At 39.7% G+C, this 15,498-nt stretch overlaps 2 protein-coding genes across 3 annotated transcripts; both read left to right on the top strand.

Annotated features, from left to right (window-relative positions):
• The first annotated feature begins 427 nt into the window (after positions 1 to 427).
• LOC125990251 (serine/threonine-protein kinase Nek2-like) lies at positions 428 to 3,336 on the top strand. Its single transcript, XM_049757164.2, has 6 exons — positions 428 to 768; positions 1,857 to 2,034; positions 2,121 to 2,194; positions 2,272 to 2,398; positions 2,474 to 2,755; positions 2,824 to 3,336. The coding sequence occupies exons 1-5, from the start codon at positions 569 to 571 to the stop codon at positions 2,738 to 2,740; spliced, it is 846 nt and encodes a 281-aa protein (XP_049613121.1). The 5' UTR covers positions 428 to 568; the 3' UTR covers positions 2,741 to 2,755; positions 2,824 to 3,336.
• Positions 3,337 to 11,140: 7,804 nt separating this feature from the next.
• On the top strand, positions 11,141 to 14,949 carry snw1 (SNW domain containing 1). Of its 2 annotated transcripts, none has more exons than XM_068649265.1 (14): positions 11,141 to 11,237; positions 11,521 to 11,674; positions 11,886 to 12,044; positions 12,163 to 12,258; positions 12,334 to 12,440; positions 12,550 to 12,654; positions 12,760 to 12,829; positions 12,905 to 12,970; positions 13,033 to 13,149; positions 13,300 to 13,441; positions 13,562 to 13,664; positions 13,776 to 13,896; positions 14,049 to 14,239; positions 14,286 to 14,949. In XM_068649265.1, the coding sequence occupies exons 1-14, from the start codon at positions 11,224 to 11,226 to the stop codon at positions 14,722 to 14,724; spliced, it is 1,884 nt and encodes a 627-aa protein (XP_068505366.1). In that variant the 5' UTR covers positions 11,141 to 11,223; the 3' UTR covers positions 14,725 to 14,949. The 2 variants fall into 2 exon arrangements, with proteins under 2 accessions (XP_068505366.1, XP_049613114.1); XM_049757157.2 differs by having other exon boundaries at positions 14,049 to 14,212; positions 14,336 to 14,683.
• Positions 14,950 to 15,498: the final 549 nt, after the last annotated feature.

The following is a 15,498-nucleotide window of genomic DNA, read 5'->3' as shown; positions in this document are numbered from 1 at the left end:
AACAATACAAATAAGATCAAGAGAATAATAATAATTGCAATTGCCAGTTTGTAGTGAGTTTCATTATTCAAAATAGAATAATTGGTGAAGTACCTGCAGAAAATGCAATCAAATTTGTATAATCATGATCAGTGATGTGATCATCTCAAGCCATTTACCACCCTATAAATACTGACACCGTTCAAGAGTAGTTCAACATCTGACCAATCACAAACAAGAGTTTCGAGCATCATTTAAAGCATTGCTGTCCATCAGTTCATGTCAACTGGCGAGGCAGGGCAGAATTTGTCCTAAATTTAATGCTGACTAGCTGAGTTGCTAACCTTTGCAAGTAGCATCAATATGGCAACTAAAATTGGCGGTTACGATGTGCTTTATACAATTGGAATGGGACCCCGTGGAAAATGCCAGAGGATAAGAAGGAAATCTGACGGAAAAGTGAGTAACTTACATTTGATTGGCACTTGGGCTTAAATCTTTTAAAAGAAATCAAACTGTTCTTCCATTTATTGTGTTGATTTCAAATGTCTGACTTTCCTGTTACGTAAAGGTTCTGGTATGGAAAGAGATGTGTTATGAAACTTTGAGCAAGAGTGAGACACAGACACTGATCTCCAAAGTGAACCACCAAAAGATGGCGAGGCACCGAAACATTGTGAGATGTTACGACTGCATCGTTGACAGCGCCAACACCAAGATATACGTTGTGATGGAGGAGTGCACCGGTGACAACTTGGCCGGCCTCATTGCATCTGCCTCGAGGGAAAGGTTTTTTGCAATTCAGTATTTACCTCTAACTTTTTATTTGATTACTTAATAGTGTTTCCCAAACCCTGGCTAATCGAAAAATCTGAGGATTTCATGTTGTGTCAATCTGATTGTGCTGCATCGGCACATATTCAATTTGCTGCTGTGTTCTTTCCATAACAGTGACGCTCTGACGTGGTGCGTTTGGGGACTGACAGAAATCCCAGCATGTAGTTCAGGATCTGGATTGTTAATTTTCATTTTCACCATATACAGTCAAGTCGTGACACCTTGACTGTGATCACCACTCTAACTTTAAACGTGACTTTGTTCTTATTGTCGCAATGTTCAATCAATCAATGAATCAATCAATCAATCATGGATTTTAATCACAATCACTTTCAATAGTTTATTCCTTGCACTGTCTAAAACGTCTTTTTAAAATTGTCATTTTTATTAAAAAAATTAAATACTATTTAAAAATAGATATACCGTAATTTTCAGACTATAAGATGCACCGGACTATAAGCCGCACCAGCTAAAACTCGTGATTCCGGGTTCAAAATTTGCAAAGAAGAGTCGCGGCTTACAGTCTGAAATTTATGGTATTCATTTTTATTCAATTATGCCACTCTCTTTCCAGAAATATATTTTTTTTCCTATGTAAAGGTGTGCTGTGGATGAAAAAAAAATCGGGAAACACTGACTTAATACACCTGCACCGTGATTTTACATTTTCAAGAAGTATTTTAAATGGACCATTAAATGACTAGCACGTAAATTTTAGACTTTTTTAAGAAAAAAAATTACTCTTCTAAAAAAATGTCAACAGACTTCGATGTGCGTGAGAATTCACAGTGACGGATGACAAAAGGACCCCCTCGGCTGCCCAACAACATGCCTGCTCTAAATTAACAACCAAGGACCCCTTCAGCTGCCTAAAAACAAGCCTTTCTAAAAAAGCAAGACTTTCAACACAACGTGCTTTGGGGGTTAACGCAATTCTGGACCCTAAAGTTCACGTAAAACACAGATTTTGTTGAAATGTTATTCTATATATTTATGTGCAATATTGTAGGATATGATTGCCATGTGTTTATGCATGCTAGGCGTCACTTGGATGAGAAATTCATCCTGCAGGTCATCGCTCAGCTCACATCAGCTCTGAAGACGTTTTACAGGAAGAGTAACGGCAAGCCCATCTTTCATCACAACTTGAAAGCAGGCAATGTCTTCCTGGACAGCGAGCGGAATGTAAAACTTGGAAAGCCTTCTTACACAACCACAGTGAGTGGAATTTTCGTAAGTGGCTGAGTGGGCGGTGCTACTTCTAAGATGTTTCGATATTTTTCTGCGGCATATTTGTTTTCCAGAACCAGATGTCCTTCGATAACAAATGCGATATCTGGTCATTGGGATGTTTACTGTACGAGCTCTGTACTCTATGGTAATTTTTTCAAACTTTTCTGACACAGTAGTTAACTTACTAAAAAAGTATCTAATATCTTGATTTGTATTTTCCAGCCGTTATGTTCCTTCCTCAGAACAAAAAGTACTTGCAGAGAAGATACCAGCAAGGACTTTAATAAAAATCCCCGGGCAGTACTCGAAGGAACTGAGCATGCTTCTCAACAACATGCTCAACTTGACGGTTTGTCATCTTTTTTATTTTATTTTTTGTCACTATTACACAATCACATAAAAAGCATTATGACCTTTTGACTAGGATGACCTGAGGCCATCTATGAAATCCATCCTCCAGAGTAACCTTCTGGCTGAAGTAGTTGAGGAGGAAGCAAAGAAGGCCCAGGGACGTTCCGAGCTAGCTAAGAGGAATAAGATGATACGCTCTGCTCGCAAGAATAAGGAAAACCTCACGCCTGGTGATCCTCAGCTTGTGATGCTCGACAACATTGCTAGAAGGCCCCGGACGGACAGTCAGCACACCAGCCAAGTGGACAAAGACAGACATGTCCGGCAACTCCGTATTTGACCAATCGGACGACATGTAAATATTTAGATATCTATAACAGCTGATATATTTCTATATTTTAATATATTTTTTCCCCCATGCAGAATAAAAGAGTGCAAAGCAGGCAAAGAGAAATGAAATTCATTTGTCTTTTCGCAACTGTCCACATTTGGGGACATGACAAGGGAGGAAATGAAAAGATCAGGCAACGAGAGATGCTGTTTGGATGTGATTGAGAAAAATATTAAAAGGAAAGGAAGAGCAGATGCTAGCAAAAGTTTTTCTTCTGGCTTTTTAATTCATGTGGATGTAATTTAGTGACGTTTGTAGCAGGGTCATCACAAACTGAGCTTTTGTTAAGATGTTTGTGACATTACCTTGATTTGCCTTTAGATGGAAAATACCAGAAATTCCATTTTGAATTATAAACGGTTAGTTTTATGCGGCGTGACATTGGAGTTTCGACCTTAATTGACTCAAGCTGACAGAAATGATTTGTGTTGAAATTAAACAGAAAGTAGCGGGTACATAAATTGGATTAAAATATAAAAAGCTGCAGAAATGACTCTCTTTAAATGGAGACATCACACTGTGATCAAAAAAAAAAAAAAAAAAAAGGAAGCTCTTACTTTCTGGTTGCAATAAAATACTCCTGAATCACACAGGGAGCAGTTACAAGTAGTACATTGCACACTTTCAAACAATATTGCAACTATTCCCTCCTCTGTATATGACATCCATGTTGTAAACTAGCATCCTAAGCAAAAGTGCAACTGACCTGTCACCATGGCAACAATCACACAATTAGTGCAGGCTCCCGGGAAATAAAGTGGGAAGAATGAGTTCTCGGGGAAGAAAGGATGATGCTGAAAAGAAAGAGCAAAATGCTGAACAGACAATACAATGAGAGGAACCCGCTAGTCTGTAATAGCATGAATAAAGTATTCCACGTTGCTTATTTGCTAAATTTTAATGCCACACCTCGGGCGGCGTCCACCACCAATATGCATGCCATAATGTTGGTTTCATTCATAATGCATGTGCATGATATAAAACCCTATAGGCCCGGGTACTAAACATCACTGATAGGCGGTAAAATCACAAAAGGTACCGTATTTTCCGGACTATAAGGCGCATCTACTAAACCTAAAATTTTCTCAAAAGCCGACAGTGCACCTTATAGTCCGGTACGCCTTATATATGGACCAAATTCCTAAATTTAAACTGGTCCGAAGCATTGTGTCATGAAATTAATCATAAGTGGCCCGCTGAAGACTAGGAATCATGAATCAAAAAGACTATGGATCATTATTTTGTGATTATAGAGTAATTTGTTGCATCTGAAGTTGAAATAAAAATGATCAAATGGAGAATGATTTGATTTGGATTAAAAATCTGATGATTAATGATGCGCCTTATATAAGGACAACGTTTTAAAATGGGCCATTCATTGAAGGTGCGCCTTATATTCCAGTGCGCCTTATAGTCCGGAAAATACGGTACTCAGCACTTAGTTCAACTGACTCGGGACTTGGTGACAATGTCCACTACTCTTCTTACTCAGAGGCTTAAATGCAAGCCTCCGCTTTGGATTTGACGTGAGGACAACATTAGAGGATTGCAATGAAAAAAAAAAAGAAATCTCTGCGTTATGTTGTGGGACGTTTTTATGAACTATAAGACAGCTTTTAAATTCAATCCTGTGGGGATATATGTATAAACTCCCTCCTGACCCAATCTTTTTTACAATTCTGTGATGTAACGCACCTACTGATGCCCGAAGCTCAATGCTTCTTTTTTTTCTTCTTCCCCTTTTTTGTATAGATCTCCCTCCAGCCCACCTACGTTGTCTGCATTTTTACACTAACCCTCTGTGGGGCTCAATTGAATGAGTGAACCTGAGCGTTTGACTAAAGTGTATTCTTAGGAGAATTTAAGAAGGAAAGCATATGGAAACGTTTCATGTCAGCATTACATTTTGAAACGACTTTAGTTCCTAGCAACAAAGTACAGTATATTCCAAAATAGCAGTTTGTACAAAGATTTTGTAGACATATAATATACACTCAAAAATGAGTAAGTTGCTGATGAGGATGATGATGATAATCGATGATGATGATGAACCAACACAAATATCGGTGGTGTGATTTTCTGTGAGGGAACATTGAGAGGCAATTTTGAGGAGTTAATTATAGTTTAAGATGACTGGCAGCAGTGGATGTGGATGAGAAATGTGCTGCCCAGCGATAAAGATGGTCGGCTCAATTTTGGACCCTTCATTGTCTGCTTAATGACTGCTGGTTGCTGATTGTTGCATTTGTCTGTTATCTCTTATTAGACAGAGTACATTACATGGAAAATATGTGTTATCTTGCAAAGAGATAATAATTATAGATTGTTTATGCACATTTACTGTAATTGCGATTGCGGATTTGCTATAGTTTGTTCAAACTTTTATGTATAGAACAGACAGTATAACAGAAATTTCCATTTGTTTATGAGTGGAAATATTTTGGGAGTTGAAAAATGCCCAATTCGAAATTTATTGAATTATTTATTTATTTTATTTTATTTATTATAGTGAAGTGTGTTCTTGACATTTACAGTATTATATATTCCTTCAGTGTCGCACGGGGGGGGGGGGGGGGGTGCAGACTTTGTCAGCTTTCTATTGACTTTCCATTCACAGCATCAGGCACTTGCAACTCTAATCGATAGATCCTAATGCCTCTATTATAATCCCTCACTAGAATTTAGATTCCATTGATCAGCAGGCCTTTAGTTTCTACAGTGTTGAACTGTGTGAGAGACAACAAGGAAATTTCCATGTAAGACAGACGGTAATAGAACCGTGTGGGAAAGCTTCACCTGTGGGAAAGCGTTTTCATTTTTCAGATTTAAGCTTCCATATGTAGGAATTAGACGCGGTAAGAAAAAAAAGCATTGTCAATCAAAATTGTTTTGTACTTGAAATGCAACTGAGCTTTAGGGGGACTCAGCGCTCCTGGTGTATTGTGAAACATACAAGATTGCCTCAATGATCTTTGACAAGTATCTCACATGCTTTTAAATTCAGTGTTATACAAAAAAAAAAACATGTCAGCAATATTGTTAATGCACAAATTCGCAGAGTAACTTCTAGAATCAGCAGCTTATTTGCAGCTCAAAATGAAAAGGGAATTCTTTAAGGACAACAATGTCCATATTCTAGCTAGGTCCATCTACTCATAACAATTTTAATAATGACTCTATTGTGACCACCCACTAGATTGAAAATCCAGTCGAGTTGATTCAAACAAGCCGAGATCAATTTCCACTTAATAATAGTCCATTTATCGACCACTGCTACATAACTCAAACAAATGATGAAAACAACCCAACAATTTCCTCCAACCTACCAAAAATACCTACTCTTGTATTACTTTCATTATCTCCCAAACTACTTGGTCCAACCATGTTATCAGGCTTTGTAGCTGCTCATTTCCTCTTCTTTTGTCTTCTCCCGCCTCCTCTATCTTTCTTCAACACCTTTCTGGTGTGACAGTAATTACAGGGATGAGCATGCAATGCCACTTATTGCTTGAGCATCAAATGTGGACCTTGATGAAGTGTTTTATTAGTTAGTGAGATCAAAATGCCAAGGTTGATTAACTTTAGGACACACTGTTTACTGTCACTATCTGCGGCACATCTACAGAGAAGTGTGTGTGTGTCTGTGTGTGTGTGTGTGTGTTGTACCGCAAATAAGTGTGTTGCTAAAGGTAATAAAGTTGAGATTGTCTTTGTTGCTTCAACTCACTTGTGACTTTGGGGTTATTTTCTTAGGTACACAAAATGTTATATATATATATATATATATATATATATATATATATATATATATATATATATTAATTTGATTCAATAATTCAGTGCAAACATATATTATGCTCAAAAAAAAAAAAAAAAGGGGGGAAAGCTAGGTATGTCTGAGTACAACAACCCAAAAGAGATTAGGACTCGCCACATGAATGAAAGATGGATGCAGACATCCATGAGAGAAACTTGTGCTGTGTGGTGCATCAATCTCAATTCGTTACTCCGATATGACAGAAGAGTCTATAATCCGTCCTCTCTAGCCGGAGGCCTAAAAATCACCCGTCGTCTACAAAGTCAGCAGACATCCCAAAGGAAAACACTCATTACAAGCTTGCTTTACGTTCCACTGCATCTCTGGTCATAACCTTGAAACATTGCTCACTCCTGCCTAAAACATTTCAATTCAGCAAGGGAAGGGAGGTCAACTGAGTCAATGTCAAGGTTGTTTTTTTTAGACGTAGTTTTGAGAATGCAACAAGGATGAGCATGGGTCACGTGGGAACTTAAAGTGGTTGTGTTCGGGTCTGAGAGAGTCAAACATCATAAACAATGAGAAAGAACATTGTGGAAATGAAGAACATTTATTTGTGGTATGTTGTGATTGTCATAAATTTCTCAAAGCATCTTATCTTCATTTTTCCACACAGGGTGGCAGAACGCTGATTACCGTATTTTCCGGACTATAAGGCGGACTTAAAACCTCAAATTATCTCAAAAGCCAACAGTGTGCCTTATAGTCCGGTGCGCCTTATATATAGACCAAATTCCTAAATTTAAACTGTCCCGAAGCATTGTGTCATGAAATCAATCATAAGTGGCCCGCTGAAGACTATGAATCATGAATCAAAAAGACTATGGACCATTATTTTGTGATTATAAAGTCATTTGTTGCGTCTGAATTTGGAATAAAAAAGGTAAAATGGAGAATGGTTTGATTTGGATTAAAAATCTGACATGATGCATTACCGGTGCGCCTTATAGTCCGGTGCGTTTTATATAAGGACAAAGTTTTAAAATGGGCCCTTCATTGAAGGTGCGCCTTATAGTCTGGTGCACCTTTTAATCCGGAAAATACTGTAACTTTAGCCATGTCCTATTTGTTGTCCAGGTGTCGATTATTTTTTTCAGTTATTTCTTTATAATTATAATACAGTCTCAGATTCTGTTACCACACTTGATATGACTTTCCACAGCTCAGCAGTGCTGACCCCTAATATCAAATCTAATCTGCTACCTCATTTGTAATGGAAATGCCGCATAATTTAAAAAAAGGAGCCAGTGACGTCCGTGGAGACAAATCACAAAGGACTAGCTAATTTCATGCCTTGTATTTTTCTGTCACGCATGACTACTCCACAGCGGGGAACCATGTGATATAATGTATGGGCTGTGATCTTGCAGAGTCTCCTGTTACCTAGACCTAGATTGAAAATACTTGGGTTACTGTATGAAGAAATATTGTTATGAGCATATACTTTCATATACTACAGCTAATCTACAGAGTGAGATAAAACCAAGGGTGGCACAATCGTGGTAGTTCCGTTTGAGTTTTGACTGGGAAAAAAATGTAAATGACTTGGCAACAAAAATGCAGTCCAGCGCATTTTTTTATGTTAAAATGTTGACCTAGATTAAAATGGCAGTACATGAGTTGGCAAAACAATATACAACATAGTCAATTCAAGTCAAGTTTATTTATATAGCTCTTAATCACAAGCAGTCTCAAAGGGCTTCACATAGACAAACAAATTGACAATTATTCTCAAATTATTCTTAAGATCCCAAAAGGGCAAGGAAAAACTAAAAAAAATAGTTTATCTTATGTTTGACTTTTATTGCTGCAATATTTGACGCTTTGTCTCAAAAGAATGTGTAGAAGAAGAAATTTTTTGTTTTGTTTCAAGCTACACCTAGTTTATGAATTTACTGCTTTAATTTTCAAACAGTTAAGGTTGAATTGTCATTTGTACCAATACATTCATTTAGATTACTAAAACAAAGACAGAATATAAATGAAAAACAAAATGGCGGCAGGTCAAGAACAATTTTTAAGTAACTAGACTTTATGGTTTCTTTTGTGAAAAAAGTAAAAGTGTTAGGCTTGAGAGAACATGGATGTTGTCATCCTCTAAACATTTCCAAAATATTTATTTTTTATTCTAGATCATGTGCTAAATACAGATGTGTGACTTTTGAAGGCAGGCTGCCTCATGTAGACATAAAGATGAAAACACAGAAAAAAAAAAAAAAAACTCCATCAGTGAGGTTCTATTTTAAGATGTCCCCTTCTCGCAGATCAAATGTGAGATGAGCAACACTTCCAATCATATCTAGTAACAGATACAACAAAAATGGAGACAAGTTCAACCCTGTCAGGCCCGTACGTGTGTTATATCGACTTCTCAAACTGTGTTAAATTTACTGAACGTGAAACGGAGCAGAAAATAATGTTGCGCTCCAAATACTCAAAGTCGTGTTCAAATCCTTCGCTTGACTTCGAGGACTCAAATTCGGAGCGATTCCTATCTCGAGCTGCTGGAGACAACACCGACGCTCCGCTATCAGCACCCCTCATCGAGCCTCTGGAGATTAGGAGGTGTGTGACGTTGCTTTGGCTCTCAGCAATGTCCTTTTCTCCACTTTCAAGGTCGCCGCGGAAAATTCGGAGCTGCAATTTGTCGTGTTGAAAGGCGCAAACACAGCATGAAACGGGGCTTTATCTTCTGTAAGCACATGCCTGAGTAAATTACATCAAAGTGAAGTTCATGTATGAGCATTAGAATAAGCTTGGCTGAAATTTTTACCCTCAAAGCCATTTTAAGTTAATCACTTCTGGGGCGAGTGATATCAATTCATTTTGATGGTGTTGAACCACCTTGAATGCACTATTCGGTTTGGATAAAGTCCAAAACACAGAGGTGAAAATAATATGTCAGGGGGATCGCTTGCTGATGCAAAGCGGCCCTGACCGGCCAGGGCTGGCTCTATGAATGCTTCCTCCTGCATCTCAGGCTTGCACACAGAAGAAGCAAATACGAAAATACAGCATCATGCAGATGATGCACTGTCTTTTTCATGCAAATTGGATTCTGTGTCGTGCAAATACAAGTAGGTATCTTGTGAAAGCCTTCGAGAAGATTGCCTGCCCAAAAGAGAGGCCACTTTTGTCTTTTTCTGCCATCTAGTGGCCATATAGCTGGGCAAAGATCCAGAGCAAGTTTTAAGGACAGCAGGAGTCTGGACATCGGATTATGATGTCTTTAACATCCGAGCAAGAAGCTACTAGAGTAAATCCATGATGTGCGGGAGGCTCCTGAGCAGAGCTGAATTTTTGTTTTTTTAATGCACAGATTAGAGTAGAAACATGGTTTTGATTAGACTTTTGGGAGTGTTTACACGTTTTGTCATAAAGTGTGTTTTGGTTGGTGTCGGGTTTCTCTGCTATACTCGATACAGCCCAAATTCATACTCTAACGCTCCTTGTTTCTTTCCATTCTACTTGTTTTGGAACAACGGAAGAGCTGCAGAAAGGTTCTGATGTTCGCCGCATAATTATGTTTGGCAGGAAAGAAAAATCTAGCACAGTTAAGGAAGCATTATAAGATCATTACATCAGGTGAAAGACTGCAGTGCGACATATCATAAGGAACGTGTCACTGGAGGATTGCATCACTTGTGCCTCTTGTAATAAATGTTTGCTCCAATAGCTCCGTTTGCATGTCTGAGGTTTATATGGATATTATGCATGCATGTAAACGTGTATGTGATTTCCCGGCCGCTGGCCCACTTGGAGTTCTTTTAATTTCCCATTTGACCCCCATGAGTGGTTACAAGGCTCTTCCTTACTCTTATCTTTTCCCCGCGCTTACCTTTTAATAATCATAACGTGATCTTCAATCTTCATAAAACTGTATTCCAAGTTAGGCCCAGAAGGAGCGACCAACCTCTAATTGATTATTTAATCGACCGGTTGATTGTTTAAAAGGGAAGATAATCATTTCAAAAATGTCCTTTCATCCCAAAGAAAACATATCAGTCTGAAAATGGTGCTACATTACCTAAGGTGTTTAAAAGTCTCCATTAGTCATGCAAGTTAAATCGTGTTAGACGGCTTAATGCCCCTTAAGTGGGTCTACTGTGGGTGCAGACAAGGGGAAGGAAATGTCATTTCGACATAGATGTATTAATGAAGACAGTGATGGAAATGATGCAGGCGATGATGATGCCCAAGATTAAATCGAATTCATTTATGAGTCCGACAATACATGTCCGCAGACAGCAGCGGTCATAATGAGAGAAAGAAGCACAGTTTGGGTTATTAAATGGATAAGGGAGAAAAGTAATTCCCCCCCACATGATTAGATTCATTGTCCTGTGAAGAATAATATACCTTGACTTGTCCTTTTCTGTTGCATCGGGCTAATAATTGAAATGTATTGTTAAATATTTACTCAAAAGAAAAGGCCATGTTAATTCCAAAGGTTCATGAATTCTGCACGTGGTAGAGAGGAATATGTCATGAAGGAACATGAAACAAGGAGTAGTTGCTATCTTTAACCAGCAGGTGTCAGTACTGCAATTGGATGTGTGCTAGTTGCCAACGAAGAAGGAAGCGGAAGTAGGTGGCTCAGAAAGACAAGAGCAAGATGTCTCTAACGAGGTAAGCGTCGCGTCAAAAGCTTTTTGTGTACTTAATTGATGATATTTTGAGCAGAATAGAATTTACATGTGCGGTATCAAATTAATGTAGCGCGTGGAATATTTTCAAGTGATCTGATTCGTCGTTGGTGACCACCATGAGCTGTTGTGCTGTTTCAATCGCGAAGCTAATGTTAGCATAGCAGGCCACTGTTTTACCGACGTGTTATGTTTGCTACTAGTTCATAGATAAACTACGTTTTTTTAGCACGTGATCCAACTAACTCGGATCATTTTGTGTATAGCTTTTTACCGGTGCCGACCCAGCTGTCACAAGATCAGCTGGAAGCAGAGGACAGAGTTCGCGCCCAGAAGTCGTTCTCTACTGCCTTGGTCGCTTCCCGAAGGGAACCGCCACCTTATGGACACAGAGGTGGATGGATACCTCGCACTCCCGAGGTAAGAATCAATATTTTAAATTAGAAGTACGCATGTATGGGTTGTTTAAAGTGAACTAAGATTACCCACCCACGTCTGTGAATATACTTTTTTTGTGGGAGCTCAGTTTGCTTTTGCACACCCTAACAATTGATGTCAAAATGCTTGCCTGGTGCTTATAAATGAATGTATATGGTTTAAATCATATTTGCAAATTATTACACTTCTGTAGGACTTTGGAGATGGGGGAGCTTTTCCAGAGATCCATGTGGCACAGTTTCCTCTGGAGATGGGTCGGCAAAAGAAAACCAACAATGCTCTGACCATGCAGGTGGATGCAGAGGGAAAAGTTAAATATGATGCTATTGCGAGACAAGGACAAAAAGACAAGGTTTGCAGTTATAACACTCAATTTTTACAAATATACAATCAAAAATAAATCCACAAAGATTGGCTTTCAGTAAGACACAATGTATTTATGGTAATTTTGTGCCTTTTCATTATTGTAGGTGATCTTCAGTAGGTACACAGATCTACTTCCAAAAGAAGTTATGAATGAAGACACCCCAGAATTGCAGAAGCCTGATGAGGAAGCTGTTGAAGAGGTAAAGTGTGGTGTTTCGCCATTTGTCAGGCATAATGAGACTGACGAAAGTGTCCTTTGTGTGTTTTTCTTTTAGCTGACTGAGAAGACTCGTGCTGCCCTCAGCAAGCAGGTATCTCAAAAGATTGCTGCTGCCATGCCTGTGCGAGCAGCAGACAAGCAGGCCCCAGCACAGTACATCAGGTATCAAAACATTTCTCACCGCCCCAGTCATTGGAGTCTAAAATTTTAACAATGCTGTAAATAATAAATCTTCTACTATCTACAGTAAAGTCTTCTGTCTGTCTATCAGGTACACCCCATCCCAGCAGGGAGTGGCTTTCAACTCTGGAGCCAAACAAAGAGTCATCCGCATGGTGGAAATGCAGAGAGACCCCATGGAACCACCACGTTTTAAGTAAGCATGTCCGTCGTTTTATATATTATACATGATCTGTCATAACTGCTTTTGAATAATCTGCTTCACCTTAAGAGAATTGAATTCAGATTAAATGTGTTGCAGGATCAATAAGAAGATCCCTCGTGGACCACCGTCACCACCAGCTCCAGTCATGCATTCTCCGAGTAGAAAGGTATTATTATTGGAATTGCATATTTGAGATTGCATACAATGAAGTTGTTTCTTTCTTTCCTCCTCTTGGTTTTAGATGACGGTGAAAGAACAGCAGGAGTGGAAGATTCCTCCATGCATCTCCAACTGGAAGAACGCTAAGGTAATTTAGCACCTAAGTTATGTCTGTGAATAAATATGACCCTCTGCCTTTTTTTTTTCCAGGGTTACACCATCCCTCTAGACAAGCGTCTGGCAGCGGATGGCAGGGGGCTGCAAACAGTTCACATCAATGAAAACTTTGCCAAGCTGGCTGAGGCCCTCTACATCGCTGATAGAAAGGTAATCTTACGCAAAGCTCTTTAAGTTAATGCTTGGGAAGCATTTACTCAGAATAAATAAATCCGTTGTGTGTTGTCCTACTCAACCACCATGTTTTTCAATTTTCATTATTATGGTCTCTGAAGTTTGAAATTTTGGTTGTGTCTATAGGCCAGAGAGGCGGTGGAGATGAGAGCCCAGGTGGAAAAGAAGATGGCCCAGAAGGAGAAAGAAAAGAAAGAAGAGAAACTCAGGGAGTTAGCCCAAATGGCCCGAGATCGCAGGGCGGGAATTAAAAGTCATGGGGACAAAGGTGAGATGCGACCAAACAAGTTGCTTGACTGGATTTGGGTTCTGCAGTTGTTAAAACATGTCACAAATCCTTGTTTTTTTTCCACACCATTTTCTGTTTCCTCTCCCATGTCGAATCAAGGCGGCGAGGACGGAGAGGCAAGGGAGCGTGACGAGATCCGCCATGACAGAAGGAAAGAGAGACAGCACGACAGAAACATTTCCAGGGCAGCTCCTGACAAGAGGTGCTGGACACACTCAACCCTCCTCTTTTCATATTGGAAGTCTGGATTTCACACGTCATCACAAATTCATGTCCAAGTCATACAATTTTTTTTTTCCACCTCCCCTTTCAGATCCAAACTGCAGAGGGACCAAGACAGAGACATTAGTGAGCTCATCGCTCTGGGTGTGCCCAACCCTCGCACCAGCAGCAGCGAGGCCCAGTATGACCAGCGACTTTTCAACCAGAGTAAAGTGAGTGTAGTACTTCAAAAAAGAAAAACGGTTCACTACATTGCAGGGTGGCTTCTGTGTTGATCTCACACACGTGAAAAGCTTTGACAATACATCCTGAAAGTGGAAGAAAAAGTAATAACTACCTTTCCCATCCCATTTTGTCCTCCCAGGGAATGGATAGCGGCTTTGCCGGCGGCGAGGACGAGACGTACAACGTGTACGACAAGCCTTTCCGCGGCGGCAGAGACATGGCCTCCAACATCTACCGACCCAGCAAAGCCATCGACAAGGACGCCTACGCTGATGACTTTGACACACTCATGCAAAACAACAGGTATTGGGGGAGACGCGTGTGTTCAAAGTACATTCAACTTGCTGAAATGTCGAGTCGGATCGTGGATGCTAAGAGAATTTCAGTCGAATCAAGCACGAATCGAATCGCGCTTCCTTCTTTCAGGTTCGTGCCCGACAAGGAGTTCTCGGGTGCCGATCACGGGCAGAGGCGCGAGGGTCCTGTCCAGTTTGAAGAAGACCCTTTCGGTCTGGACAAATTCTTGGAAGAAGCCAAGCAGCACGGCGGCTCCAAGAGAGCGTCCACCAGCAGCCGCTCCAAGGACGATTACCACGACAAGAAGCGCAGAAAGGAGTGAAGGCCTGTGGTCATCATGTTCTTTTGTCTACACACTTTGTTCATCACAGGTGTTTTATTCCACTCAAATGTCTAGAGGGAGTTGTCTCTTTTTTTCCCCCGCAACTAGTGTAAAAAAAAAAAAAAACATTTATAATCCTTTTTTTTTTTTTTTTTTTTCCCCCACCCATATGTGTACAGTGCGACCAATAAGGTAACATGGGAACTTCTGTCCCGGAAGTGTATAGATTTCAGTTAGTTTTGATTTCACACACATACCAAAAATACTTTTTGGGGTCAGTTCTATAATATTTAAGATGCCCATTTAGGTGTTGTTACCGTTTGCCTATATGTGGTGGCAGGTATGGACACTGATCTTGAAAAAAAAAAATATCCTTGTCATCCTTGTACAAGTATTGAATAAATTTCCTTTAGTGTGTGAAGGGTGTGGATGTTTTGGTACGGCAAAGTTCCTTAGTTATTTTTTTCCTGTTTGTGTAATACAACTCTTAGCATAATGCTCTTTTAAATGAATTTATGTGAATATCTGAAAATTGCAAAAGTGTGCACACCCTCTTATAACTCGGAATGGGGCTTGTGCACAGAAGTGTAGGTACACATTACTTCCATTTCGCTTTTCTGCTGGGAAGGCCAAGAAAACTTCTCTGACAAAAACAAAAAAAAAAAGCTGCAGTCCCTCCAGCCTGTCTTCGTGTGGTTAGTGCTTTATAATGTCTTTCCACTCAGCTCTTGTCTGCCTTTATGATTTGATGAATGGGATGCTCATTCATGACGCCAAGAGGAAATTGGTTCTCTGGCATTGCTTTTGTTCAGCTGTGGACATATTGTGTCGGGCCACAATGGAATCCTCAGGTTGCAGATAGAAGGTGTGATAGATCGCTGTTTATCTGGAAACAAGCCCAGAAATAATAAACAATATTGCGTTGTAGCACAGCTGTACTCTGGATAGCTTAGTTTTTTTTGTGATGTCT

This window comes from Syngnathus scovelli, chromosome 20, assembly GCF_024217435.2.
Source record: "Syngnathus scovelli strain Florida chromosome 20, RoL_Ssco_1.2, whole genome shotgun sequence".
Lineage (NCBI taxonomy): Eukaryota > Metazoa > Chordata > Actinopteri > Syngnathiformes > Syngnathidae > Syngnathus > Syngnathus scovelli.
Note: the sequence above shows the minus strand (reverse complement) of the source record. Positions and strands in the feature narration are given on the sequence as shown.